Source organism: Anser anser (assembly GCF_964211835.1).
Source record: "Anser anser genome assembly, chromosome: 1".
Taxonomy (NCBI): domain Eukaryota; kingdom Metazoa; phylum Chordata; class Aves; order Anseriformes; family Anatidae; genus Anser; species Anser anser.
In genome coordinates this window covers 13,511,432-13,525,573 of record NC_139720.1, presented here as the reverse complement: position 1 = coordinate 13,525,573, position 14,142 = coordinate 13,511,432, and the positions used below count along the sequence as shown (strand labels likewise).

The window sequence follows — 14,142 nt, the reverse complement described above, 5'->3', positions numbered from 1 at the left end:
GAGAATAACACCGTCGCCAGTTCAGTCCTGTTAGGAATAGGAATTCTTGGTTAGGTTAGGTCTCAAACGTTGTTTAAGACAGGACCAAGACCCCATGAGCCATTACACAGCACAAGAGTACTTGGATGACGCAGAAGATCATTTCCGAGCTTGTGCTTTCAGGATAAACCTAATGCTTTGTCTCTCAATTTAAAAATAAATTAACAGGGAGAAGCATTTTAGAGTATCACTGGCTCTCCTTTGGGTGTGAATGTGGTGGTTTTACCCAGCTGAGCTCCACCACAGCTGCTCTCTTGCTCCCCCTCCTCAAAGGGAAAGGGGAAGAAAATACAATAAAAAGGGCTCAAAGGTTGAGATAAGGACGGGGAGATCACTTAACAATATTGTCATGAGCAAAACCAGACTCAGCGTAGGGAGTTTAGAGAAATGTATTGCCTATTACTGGCAAGCTAGAAAAGTGAGAAACAAAGAAAACACACTAAAAACATTTTCTCCCCCTCCACCCTCATCCACCTCTTCCCCCCAAGTGGCGCAGGGGATCAAGGAATGGGGGTTGTGGTCAGTCTGTAGCACTTCATCTCCACCACTCCTTGGTCACTCCGCCCCTGCTCCACGTGGGGTCCCTCCCACGGGATGCCGTCCTTCCCAACCTGATCCTGTGGAGGCTGCCCACAGTCAGCAGCTCTTCAAGAACTGCTGCCACATGGCTCCGTACCACGGGGTCCATCCCCCAGGAGCAAACTGCTCCAGCACGGGTCCCCCACGGGCGGCAGCTCCCCCCAGACCCCCTGCTCCTGCGTGGGCTCCTCTCCACGGGCTGCAGCTCCGGCACGGGGCCTGCTCCTGCGGGGGCTCTCCATGGGCCGCAGCCTCCTCCAGGCCACATCCACCTGCTCCACCGGGGGCTCCTCCACGGGCTGCAGCTGCTCAGGACAGTTACACCCCGTATCATGGGATGCACGTGGTTTACCTGTGAGCCCAGTCCCATGGCAAGCACCCATTCAGTCCCACTGAGGGAGAGCACTGGGGGAGGTGTTCCTCAGTGCTCTTCTCCCACAGCTTCATCCCCGTGCTTGCCAGCTCCACCAACAAATGGGAATGGTGTGGATCACACTTCCATTGCATGGGACTTGGCATGTCTAAACAACAAAAAGGACTTAATTTACTGAATACACTGGGAGAAATCCCAGGCTGCGTAAGCTCAGTGTCCTTACAGAGCACAAGCAATGCTTCCCTGCTTGTTTTACACTTTAGAGCATGTTTTGTGGAACTGCAAACTTTTAGGGATGAGGGGAGAAAGAGGAAGCGTTTAATCAGTCATAGGTTGCCATGAAGGTTATGTCTGATTAAAAAGGAGGAGAAAAACCAAACGTTCTGCTGGTTATGGTTTTTCAGGTTTGGGGCAGCGGGGGCTAGTTTATAATTTTTTCGACAGATCAGAACAAAAGCAATCAAAAGCGTTTGTTGGCCATTATGAAGTGCTTCCAGCTACAAAGGCAAAACAGTGAGTGCACAACTGTGCACATGCACACACAAACACGCCCACACACATCTGCAACACCTATGATTTTAGACTTGTGGTTTCCTGAATTAAACCACTCAGATTTCTGGGCGCTGCCCTACGTTATTATACATATTTACGAATATTTCCTGCAAGCCTTACCTTCCAAATCTGTGATGTATCACCAATGTTCATATTAGATTCATTCAATTTTAGAAGGCTTAAATACTTACACTTCAAATGTTTTTTTTTTTCTGTTGTTTGCCTAACGTACATATTTGTATCTGTTTTCTAGGTTTAGCCTACGCTTTGCTGGCAGCTGTTCCCCCAGTGTTCGGCCTTTATTCTTCATTTTATCCTGTCTTTCTGTATACTTTTTTTGGGACCTCCAAGCACATATCAATAGGTATGTCTATATAGAGAATTGAAATTCTGTGTGCACGTCTAATAAGACTGTAAAAAATAAAGGTGGATAAATAGAAAGTGTGGCTGTTTTCCATAAAGTCACATTTAAGTGAATAAGAGATGCATTGTTAATGCTTGACACATTTGTGGGTTTAGCTGTTAATTTATCCATCCTACTTAAGAAAGAAGAGCATTTTTTTCAGATTAGATCTAGAAATGTGCACTGTGAACTCCTGAACTATAATTTCCTCTCTGTAGTCAACTCTCTGTGTGGCCACGAGTCTAATTTGCATAACAGAAACTGAAATTAAAAAAAGATGGTATTTACTTACTTTAGAGGTCTGTGTTCAACGTCTAAGTAGCTTTAATGGTGCTGATTACTGGAGAAGACATTGTGACTGAAAACTACAATATTTATGTAAAAAACTATTATTATTTAGTTCCGCAGATCTATGCAGGTCTTTGTTAGGAAGCCTAGGAGCGTTCCTAAAAAGTGCCAGGATTCTAACCAATTGTTTTCTTCTCCCTCTGATTCCAGGCACTTTTGCTGTGATCAGTATGATGGTTGGCGGGGTTGCCGTTAGACAAGTGCCTGATGAGGTAATTTCTGTGGGCTATAACTCAACGAACACTACGTATGCCTCCGAATATTACAGCGACAGGGATTTCAAGCGGGTGCAGGTGGCTGTGACTCTTGCACTTCTTTCAGGAATTATCCAGGTACGTGCTTGCAGTTTGCTCTAAGGGCATGTTCAGCTGCTGCTGCCAGCCTTGAAGCTGCAAGGGGCACTGGGTCCTAGTGGGTCCCCTTTCAACTGACGCTTTAGCAGCGTGCTATGCAGAATGCAGGCTGCTTCTTGGCAGCCACGTAGCAGGAGTGGTTTGTGGGGGGATACATTGGAGGCAAGTCTGTGTCAGGGCATCATGGCTTGAGAGTGAAAAACAGGACCTCCCCTTTCATTTTTTTCTGTCCTGTCAGAAAAACTCTACCTGGTGTTCTCTGATATGTCCCTAAATGCATCCAAATACACGTCTACATGTATTCCACGTGGCACCTGCCAGTGGCGTGGAAGGTTTGGTGCATTGATGGCTGCTTACTGACCTGTAGCTTTGGAAGGGGCCAGGTTCAGGTCTGCCTGATCTGGGTGGGCACTCGGGTAAGAAGAGGTATCCCGTAGTCTGTCTGCTATGTAGCAATGATGTTCAGGCTACAGTAAGACTCACACTGTTACTATTTCTCTTCTTCATTAGTTATGTTTAGGTCTCCTTCGATTTGGGTTTGTAGCCATCTATTTAACAGAGCCTCTAGTGCGAGGATTTACAACTGCTGCCGCAGTTCATGTCTTCACTTCTCAGTTAAAGTATCTCCTCGGAGTCAAGACTAGCCGATACAGTGGACCCCTCTCAGTTGTGTATGTAAGTAGCTACCTGTACTAAATATGCCAATTCCACATTGTCATGAACTATTATTTAAGCCTTTTCCTACTGGAAAAAAAAAGTATTTTGGCACTAATGAGTATTTCTTAATATGGTGTTAGTTCACTAATCCAGAAAACAGAAACACTAATTACCAAACAAATAGGAGGGAAAGTATACCTTCAAGACGTACTGCCAGGACCTTGATAATATTCTGATAGTTGCTGTAATTTTCCATCTGTCTTTTTTCAGAGACATTTTTCTTCATTCTTTTTTTTTCAGAGACCTCTCCAGAGGTCTTTTATTTCATTTCTTAAAATGCAGTGGAAGAAGGAGTAATGGGTAGAGGAATCACCCTCTAGCAACTTGTGTGTTCCAGGAAGCTTCCTTTCCTAATGCCCTTTCTAATAATGTTTTTCAGCTGAAAGATATTTGTAATAATGGCCAGTTCAGCAGTGTTGCAAGGTCATTGTTATTTCATCATTTTAATAGGGTAACCTCAATGATTGTATCAGCAGCTTTATTGCTTTAGAATGGTTTATGCAGCTCTAAATAGATGTGACTTGCCAACGAATATTTGAAGGTATTAGAAAAGGTTGGTATTTATTGCTTTCAGGTAGCTGCCAGTATGAAATATGTGTGAAAATGCTGAGCATGAGATGTGGTTTAGTTTAGACTTTTTCCCCCATGATAGAGCTTTTTCTTCAAATTTTTACCCCATTTGAGGAAGACTGATATTATAAATGATTGCAAGTATATCTCCCTCATTGAGATACTCTGAACTTCTGTACTTTATTGGAACAATGGGGGTTTTGGTGAGGCAGTGATTAGCTGTGGTTATAGATGTAGAATAAAAACAGCAGTGTATAATTTTTTCTTTTGTGGCACATTTTCTAATAAAACAAGTATGATCTTCATGGAGTAATTATGATACTTCTATTGTGTTACAGAGCCTAGTTGCTGTGTTTTCAAAAATAACAACGACCAATGTTGCTGCACTGATTGTTGGATTAACGTGCATTGTTCTGTTGTTGATTGGCAAGGAAATCAATCTCCGCTATAAGAAAAAGCTCCCAGTTCCTATTCCTATGGAGATAATTGTGGTAAGTCGGTTGTGAAGTTCTTTAGCTAAATTATTTAATTATTCTAAAGCTGTAGAACTGATTTCATTTTCTATCAGGTCTTATTGGGCTTTAGGGTAACCTGTTGAACATGATTTGTTTGAGGCTTGATCCACTTGAATGTTTTAGTGCTCGTGAGGTTAGGCACTGACGTGCCCAAGTTTTAGGCATGAAGTCCCGAAGAGGAATTGAAAACCCAGTTAAACAGCCACAGTCTCCTATGGTAATGGGAAGGTGGAGATTTGCTGTAAAACCTGCTCTACCCTGGATTTGGCACCTGAATGAGTCTCTGCAAGACATGCCTCTGAGTGGCACGGAGTACAAGAGCTCAGAATCCCCTCCTGAAGGAGATGCTTATGGATGCTGGGTACAGAGGTTCTGTAGGGCTTGCTTGCTTTTTAAAATGCCGTGGTAGAAAGAAAAGCAGGAACCAGTGGGTCTTGGGACTTGACCTTCCATTCTCTGTTTCTGAAACAGCTTTACCCATGTATTTCAGTGTAGTCATTCAAAACAAAATCAATGCTGCAGTCAGGTATCAGACTATCTTAATAGCCCACACCTCACGTAATCTTTCACCTTTAAAAGTGGCTGGATTTAAAAATGAGTTCTCAGGTAACCAGAGCTCTCAAACAACCTGCACAAAATCACAGCCAAGGAAGGGAGTAGCTGAAGGCATGAATGCAGTCTTGACAGAAGGAACAAAGAAGGGGGATGCTGTTGAGAGGTGACAGAGATGTTGTACTAGAGTGTTATTTGATAGAAAGACAATAGCAAAGCAATCTCACACCTGCAGCTTTCATTGCTGCTGCACCGGTTATTTTTGTAGATAACGTGCATGCTGCACACATGAAAATATGGCAGTGCAGACCCCCTTGACTCGTCCTTGCATTGAATTTCTTAGTACATGCTTTTCTGTGTCTGTTTCCCAATGCATGCTGGGCTGGCTCAAGCAAAGGGAACCTGAGTGATTCAGTTCATATCATAGCATGCACATTAACTGTTTCAGAAAAAAAAAATAAAACCAGTGAGTTGAGGGTGATGGAGGGAAAACTGTGGAACTTCCTCCTTTCTATCTGCTTCTGTACTCCCTAGCTCTTGGAAAACTGATTGACAAATAAATGCAGTCCCTTATGTGTATTTATAATAAGCTAACTGTTATTAGTCCTTCGGATGTTTTGCTAGATGATGATGTGTTTATGTTTTTTTAGGTTATTATTGGCACAGGAGTTTCAGCTGGAATGAATCTGACTGAATCATATGGAGTGGATGTTGTAGGGAATATTCCTCAAGGGTAGGGGTGATATTCTTATCCAACCTATACCTTTTCCATATAGCATGTACATTTCATTATAGTAATATGTAACCTTTTATTTATTCTCCAAGGTTAAGAGCACCAGCAGTTCCTGAGATTCAGCTCATCCCAGCAATATTTGTGGATGCGATAGCAATAGCAATAGTTGGATTTTCAATGGCTGTATCAATGGCCAAGATCTTTGCCCTTAAACATGGTTACACCATTGATGGGAATCAGGTAAAAGTATTCAAGTTTTTCTAGTGATGATTCTCAGTACTGCCATCATTTCTCCATTAAAGTAGAAGGGGATAATAGACAAAAGAGGCTTTCTTTCATTGTGGAATCGGGTCAGGTTTTTGACAGCCTACACATTTAAATGCCAGGAGTGATTTTAAACTCTTCTGGCTGTGTTTTAATAACCAATTTCACTTCTAACATTGTTTTGGGAAACTTCTGTTAAAGTTGGATGTGTGCATGAATATTAATTGTTGGGACAGCTGATACTTAGGCTACTCTCCTGATGGGCAGCTATTTTACTTATACTATCTTTCACAGCAAAGCACAGAGTTCCCATTTGATAAATACAGTGTCTTCCTGAGTTAAGTATCTAGATCTGTTTTATTCAGAAGATTCCAGATGCTATGGTTTAACATCACCTGGATGTTAAACTATAGAACTCCTTGTCACAGGATGTAATGCATGCCAAGTGTTTGTTTAAATGAAACAAAACATTATTTGTAGCAGACAACATTATTTGTATGAGAAACCATTTTTGTTTCAATTTTAGTGTTAAAATTCAAATTATCCCGGAGTTGAAGAAATTCTTGAAAACAAGCAATCCTATCGTTCACTTTAGTTTTTAGTCTGACTTGTAACAGTAACATTTAAGGATGAGAAATGTCTCCAGCACTTCATCAGATACTTCATTTAACAGAAGATTTAACGTGCATTACCTGGTGTGAGAACCACAAGTGTAAGCTATGATAAGGTTGCTAGCAAGCACTGTAAATAAGAGGTGGTAGTTATTATGTATAGGTACCTCCACCTTCGTACAGTTGCTAGGTATAACTGCCTTGTGTTTTGTTCTGTTGTTTGACACAGGAACTTATTGCCTTGGGAATATGCAACTCTGTGGGGTCATTTTTCCAAAGCTTTTCAGTCACTTGTTCAATGTCTCGGAGTCTTGTTCAGGAAAGCACTGGTGGGAAAACTCAGGTACGTAAACCCAAATTTTGAGCAAAAGTTTGCTTTTTTTTTTGGACCTCCAAAGCAAAAAGTCTGGAGCTTCAGTAAACTGCCCTATTCTTGGCCTGGGGCCAAAAGAAATAACTGAAGTTGCTCCTGTTTCATATCCAGGTTGGGCCAAGATAGAAAGCTGCATGACAAGGGAAATGGACAAATTGAGTGGGAGGGATCGAAAGCTTGACTAACCAGCCCTTCGGAAAGTACAAGTGTGGTTAGCTGATCAGTAATACTGCCCTTCTGGGGCACATCTTAGTGCTTAGATATAATTTCTTGCTTTTTTTTTGATCAGATTGCAGGTGCACTCTCTTCAATTATGGTTCTGTTGGTAATTGTGGCTATTGGATACCTCTTTGAACCACTTCCACAGGTAATGTAGTTTTGCCTGTTCGGCATCGCATGTCAGTGAACAGAAGCTAGCTAGTATTGCTTAAAACAGAGTGAGGTGGATGATTAATAAGCAAATACAGTTAGGGTTTGACCCAGAAACCTTTAAATTTTGTATACGTTTTTGCTGTAAGTTAAACTAGCAATGAATAAATATTTTGAAGGATCCAGCATGCTTTTTTTTTCCTTTTCTTTTGGTAGTTCTTCTTAATATTGGCCATTCTAGACTCTGTCTAAAACACAAAACTGGTATCTTCAAATAATCCCCCTTGGATTACAGCATAAGAATTCTGGGAAGAGGTTAAAAAGATAAAAGAAAATAACAGATGAGCTGGGAAGGGTTGAGGCGGAATGATGGCTCAGCATGACAAGTTGCTTTTACTGTAATTTTACTTATTTGTATAAAAATATGTTTTTGTGTGTAGATATATATTGATTTAAAAAATAAACTTGGTTCTCTTGTCTTGAATAGGACGATATGCATTTCATTTATTTTTTTTAATAGGAGTATATTGATTTACACCTACATGACTGTCACAGGAATTGTTGGAAGTTATTGAAGAGAAACTTGAATTTGAGATTATAGTCTAGCTACTTTAATTGCAGTAGCATGAAGCTCAGGAATATATGCTTTCTCTTGTCAGGAGAGAGTAAATCAAGCTGTGCTGACTCTGGCTTGCCATTTCTGTGGCTGCAGGAAAAGTGTATCTCCACTGAACTTCTCAAAAAGTTGTTTTTTAAATGGACCATCTGTTCAGTAGACTTGTATCAGTTTTACAAAGCACAGAAAACAATTATTTTTGATGCTTTGAAGTTCTTATTGGCAATTGTTTTATTTTGCTTCTGAAAATAGCATTTGTGTAATATTCCTAGACAGTGCTAGCTGCAATTGTAATGGTGAACCTGAAAGGAATGTTTAAGCAGTTTGGAGATATCGCACACTTCTGGAAAACCAGTAAGATCGAACTGGTGAGTAATGTACAGCTCAGTGCATATATTTTCCTGTATTAAATGTGCTGCTGCTCTTCTTCCTATCCTCTAAAACAGGGTAGAAACTTATGGAGGAGTTACAGCTTGGTGTTGCTTTGCAGAAGAACATAAGACATTGAGTTGTAAGTACCCTAGGAGAGTGATCCATTGCAGACAAGAATGTTTTTTTTGTTGTTCAACAACCTTTAACTCAGGTCAGAAGTAGTTTAGCTGCGTTAAAAGCAAAGCTTGTGCAGTGTTGCTATAGGAACTGTACTGAATGCTGTGGAGAATGCATGAGAAGAATTTGAAATAGATTAACAAAGGAAACTACTTGAAGGTATTTGTCATCTTTGAAGACAAACCAAAAACCTGTCCAAAGTAGTTTTCTGCATTAACTGGCAGCATGTTTGTTGTTGACCCAAAGCAAGAAGATCCGTAATTTGCAGCAGTGGCTGTTGAGACTGCCATATTTACTTCTGGGGGAACTTGGAAACGTGACAGAGACCACAACGTACAGACACATAGCTGGTCTTTGACCATGCGAAGCAGATAAACAACTTCAGGAGTTACTTGCCATCATATATATCATCATTTCCAAGACTCCAGACAACCAGAGAACTAGATCCTTGAGATCATCAGAAGTAAATGATGATCTCAAGAAGTAATGTTCACATTTTGGCTGAGCTGCTTTGTACAATCTGAGGAGCTGTGCCTCTGGCTCAGAAAGGCAGCTGGTAGTTTTCTATATGGTATGACACACAGAACTTAGCACATTTAAAGCATTCAGTTCTCCCTTTTACAATAGCAAGCTCTCTGACTTTTTCCTGATTCCCTTCCATGCAACAGTTTGTCTCCTCCGGAGAAACAGAGAGAGTTGTTCTGGAGTTCTTATGGCCATCCTTCTGTGTGTATTTTATACATACAGCTGACAGTTCACACTGCAAAATACCAGGGTTTGCAACATGGCCAGTCCTACTGCTCAACAAAAGATGGCAGTAAAGGAGAGCTACTTTTGCAGGCCCTGCATTATTTTTTTTTTTAATCCTACAGTGTTGGGAGTCTGAGAGTAACACATCATTCCTTGTAAAACGGGACTTAGGGTGTTAATTAATAAGGGACAATTTGTCAGATGTTATGTTAGTGCGTCTTGAGCATCTATGCCCTTCTCAAAGGTTAAGGCAATTATAGTCTGCTATCATGATGACTTGCATTGTAGCCTGGTCCTGAACGGAAGAGATACACAGGCTTCAGTCTGGCTTACGCTATTGTGTTTGCTTTCAACAGAAAGGGATGCATATTAATTCGGAGCTTTTCTTTCCTTTAGGCCATCTGGGTGGTAGCTTTTGTGGCTTCTCTCTTCCTGGGACTAGACTATGGTTTGCTTACTGCAGTAACGTTTGCAATGATAACCGTTATTTACAGAACACAAAGGTCAGATTTCTTCTTTATAAAATTAGTGTTTGTTGGTCTTCTCTGCGGTTTTTGTTTGTTTAAGGAATGCAAATAAGCAGTAGACCTTTCCACCCCCTTCAGCTGCATGCAGCATAGAAACTGCTTCATAATATAGGTGATGCAGGGCATAACCCATGGCTCTGATCCAGGGGTTCAAATTCTGTTTTTCTGAGAACAAAATTTCTGGAAATCATGAGACTCAGAACTTCAATAATAAAGAGATAATTTTAGATTTCCTAACCTTATTTACATTGTCTTTAATGCCTGGAATTCAGAACTTGAAGCCTGCTGGATGCGATAGGTTCATTAAATGTTTACATTTTGTGTGCACTGTCTCAGTACAGAAGAAGTTGTCAGATTATCACTAGCTAAATGTTTAAGTGTTTTATAAGAAAGATCTAATTCACCATGAAAAGCATCCCCACCCTTCAGGTTTTTCAAGTCACTTCTTGCTCCCAAATCAAAACTTCCACTGTGAAGCAGCTTTCCGGATCTAGAGCAGAATGATTTCTTGCATGTGTGGATAGGATTTCACCTGTTACATGAGGCTTCTAGGCTCATAGCTTTGGATATCTAGATAGAAAATCTACAAAAGTGTTGGTTTCCATCCCCATCGGAATGAAACCACACTGTGAAATTTCCACTCTGCCTAAATAAGAGTATTCTTCTGCCAGCTGTGTATGGCTTGGTCCTTTTAACCAGAGCAGTGATGTATTTTGCTGTCGTACTGCCTCTGAGTTGGGGATGTTCAGCTTCTCAGGCACAGTTGTCCCAGGAGCAGAATGGCTTTTTGAAATTGCAGCACGGTTTGTGCCAGTGTGAGCTGCCGTATTTACAAGATGGTCAGTGGAGTCGCACCAGTTTACACCAAAGAAAATTTACTCTGTAACTTTGCAGGTCCATGCTTTTCAGCAAATGACAACATCACAGTGCTAAGTTTCCAAATTGTTTCTGCATTGACAGAAGCAAACTTGGCTCGTCACCAGATGGCCCCTCAGCCATGTGCCTTCCCCAAGCTGCCCACTGCATTTGACCATGCTTAGATAAACCTGTAGCAAACAGAACAACTATTTAAAATAAATTTCAACCTGTATTAAGCACTCACTTCTCCAGTTTATAAGTGATAATACTGAAACAGTTGTTTCCATTTCTCTCCAGACCTCAATACAGAATCCTTGGTCAGATTCCTGACACAGATATCTACTGTGATGTGGAAGAGTATGAAGAGGTAGGAGTGTATTATTCTGCCTTGAACAGTTTTATGCATTGGAGCAAAGATAACGGTGGCAATTGGCTGCTTAACCCCACCACGCTGCATATTTAGAGCTGTCTGTTCAGCATGCACCTGTGTTATGCTTGGGAGAAGAAAATAAATTTAATGTTACTAGTAAAAGCCATACTGTTAACATGCTAGCTTTTGGTCCTGTGAGTACATTTAACCAGGAGGTGATCAAAAGAAGCCTTTATACTAGTTACATGGTACTAGTATACTATACTAGTTACATGGTACTAGCTAGTACAAAGTGGTAAGACTTACAGAAATACCTCTGCTAAACCTGCTGTGTAGTCAAATGTTTACAAGTCCACCTGCTTTAGTTGTGTGGCAGTATTAAATGAAATGTGGACCCAAATGGTTGTGTTCTTTAGCATTGCACAAGCTGTTCAGAACAGCATCTCCCTGCCTCCACCCGTGCCCTGACAATTAAACATGATTGGTGACACGATTGCTTGCCATGCATTCAGCTTATAAATGCAATTTTGTTCAACCAAAAGTCGGTGATGGCAGTATATTTTGCGAATATAATGGATCTAACCATGCTGCATTTATTTGCAAACAGCAGCTATGATTTCCTGCACACTCTGTCATGTTCTCAGAGATGCTGCTATGAAGGTTACAAACCCCTTTACTCAGGAGCCAGTCTGTAAAAAATTACGTGAAAAGACCATGCTGTAATCTGAAAGCATTCTCTCACCAACAGTGCTGCTTTGAATATGATATGAAGCAAAAGTTTATGCGGGCATGTTTATAGCTGTAAACAATGAAGAGGAAACTCAGCTTTTGTTATACTGAATGCAATTTGCATTTCCTACTCCTGTACGAAGATGGGGCTGGTAGCGTATGGCAGGCTGTATCTCTGCTGCTGGTCAGATCGTTTTCATGTAAAATGTCAGAGTGCAGGCTGCTCAGAGATCACTTCATTTAAAGTAAAGGAAAGAAGTGATATTAAGATCTGTGAAAAGGTCTGTTTAAAACCAAAGATTCCTGAAGGCTAAAACTAAAGGCTCTTGTTTTGGTAGCTGAGGACACAAGAAAGAAAGAGAAGGAAGTTATGCCTGTAGATAGGGAGGAAAAATGGAAGCCTTCCTAGATCTGCATGATTTCCTCACGTTAATACCATCTGCAGAGAGCAACATCAGAGAACTGAATACTAAATTCCTTCTTATGGCTGTACATTTCTTCATTATAAACAGAAGTGTCACATGGCATTGATTCAGTGCAGTATGGCACTTAGAAAGGTGGGTGCACTGATCTTCTAACTGGCTTTGCTCACAACAGTGCTGACCATCTTTGATACGTACTGATAGCCATCCAGGGTTGGCTGTTGGGCTGCATGTATGAGGAACACCATGTCCTGTGATCATCCATACAGGTGCTTTTCTTCTAGAGCAAGCAATACCTAACTGTGAACATCCTTTTTTTTTTTTCCTTAGGTTAAGGAATGTCCTGGTATAAAAATATTTCAAGCTAATGCATCACTTTATTTCGCCAATAGCGAGTCGTACACAAGTGCACTGAAGAAAAAGGTGAGCGAAGCAAAATCTTTAATACCTGTTCCTTGAAAATTCAAAACATCTTTTGAAACACGCCCTTTAGCATAGCCCCTAATACAGTGTTTCTCAGCCTGTGACCTCTGGTATGATATGAGAAGATACGAGAAGGTGACCCTCCAGCCAACTGCAGATCATCTTAGCAAGCAACAAGATGGTGGGAGGGAATAAAGAGCATACAGAGCGTGCCTCGCCTCCCGCCTGACCCACGTTTGACTGGGTGGGACTGGCAGTAGCAGAGCTAGCTAAGGACAGAACTGCCTGGCCTGGTAGCGATTACACTCGTACTAACTTGTGAAAAATTTTTCTGTAGCTTCCATGACGAGTCTTGTACAAAACAGGTGGGTGGTACTTCTCCACAAAGCAAGAGGTATTAGCAATTTATGTCCAAGTGCACTTCTCCCGCCTCTGCTTTCTGCACTCAAATCAGCATTCTGTTGAAATATGGCACCTCTGATCTCGAGAGAAGAATGTGATGCATCTCTTCCTCATCTTGTTAACACAGCGCTTGCGAAGATTATTCCTTCTTACTTTATACTGTTCTCACCCCCACCAAGGGACACTGAATAATGCAGGCTTCTTTAAAATTTATGATAGTGATGAATTCAGTGCTAATTGATACTGCAATGTCATCCTAACAAGCGGGATCTTGTCTGATCATGGTTTCTTTTCATGGCAGACTGGAGTGGACCCTTGTGCCATATTAGCAGCAAGGAGAAAAGCCCAGAAGAAGCACGCCAGGGAAATAAAGAAGGCTAATGAACTCAAAAAGAAAGCTGTGTTGAAGCTAGTGAATTCTTCGGTAAATATTTACCTCTGCTTTATCAGCTAACATGGTGCTTCTCAGTGTTACCATTCTTGTTTATACAAGGTACAGAGTGCTACTCAGGTAGGAAAACTTAGTGAACAAGCACTGTGCAGTGCGGACAGGCTACTAAGGCGCAGCGTAAGGATCAGAGGCTCGTGGCTGGATTGGATAGTTGTTTGGAACCTTAATTACATTTAGATACCACATTAGGGGAGCAGAGCCTTTCACACTGTCATATTGTCTCAGAAGGGGTGTCAGCAGAAGGTGGAGGGATCCAACCTCTGCCACTCTCCCCTGCACATTCAGAATAATCATACAGAAATAAGATAAAAGACAAGGCCCTGTAATAAGTTTTTTTTTAATCAGTTAAAAGGTGCCATCCACACTGATGATCCCGGCATGGTTACGTGAGGCAGGTGTATTCAGAGTTGTTTGAAACATGCTTGTGCTTTTGTGCGTGTTTAAATTTATCCCCGTGGCGGGAGCTGATGGGTGCTTGAGCAAATGCCTAAGTTTGGAGCCTGATCGCTGGCTCTTCCTCTGAATACATAGACCTCAGCAGGATGCGCAGGGCTAAGGCAAGGAAGTAGAGCAAAAGTATATGAACAGGTGCCTGAATTTGGAAGCAATGAGTAATTCACCCCCAAGATAATAGCTTTAAGCTGCTTGCATGTGACCGTAGAAAGGCTGGGTAGAGGAGACTAAGCCTTGATAC

At 41.4% G+C, this 14,142-nt stretch overlaps 1 protein-coding gene across 1 annotated transcript in view; it reads left to right on the top strand.

Moving 5' to 3' along the window:
- Nucleotides 1-14,142, top strand: part of SLC26A5 (solute carrier family 26 member 5) — a 34,559-nt gene that overhangs the window by 17,393 nt on the left and 3,024 nt on the right. The window contains exons 5-17 of the mRNA XM_083821366.1: nt 1,797-1,907; nt 2,445-2,626; nt 3,158-3,322; nt 4,273-4,425; nt 5,652-5,734; nt 5,827-5,974; nt 6,839-6,952; nt 7,272-7,349; nt 8,240-8,335; nt 9,663-9,769; nt 10,949-11,018; nt 12,503-12,595; nt 13,299-13,421. Of these exons, the coding sequence (XP_083677492.1) occupies nt 1,797-1,907; nt 2,445-2,626; nt 3,158-3,322; nt 4,273-4,425; nt 5,652-5,734; nt 5,827-5,974; nt 6,839-6,952; nt 7,272-7,349; nt 8,240-8,335; nt 9,663-9,769; nt 10,949-11,018; nt 12,503-12,595; nt 13,299-13,421 (1,523 nt within the window). The remainder of the gene's footprint in view (nt 1-1,796; nt 1,908-2,444; nt 2,627-3,157; nt 3,323-4,272; nt 4,426-5,651; nt 5,735-5,826; nt 5,975-6,838; nt 6,953-7,271; nt 7,350-8,239; nt 8,336-9,662; nt 9,770-10,948; nt 11,019-12,502; nt 12,596-13,298; nt 13,422-14,142) is intronic.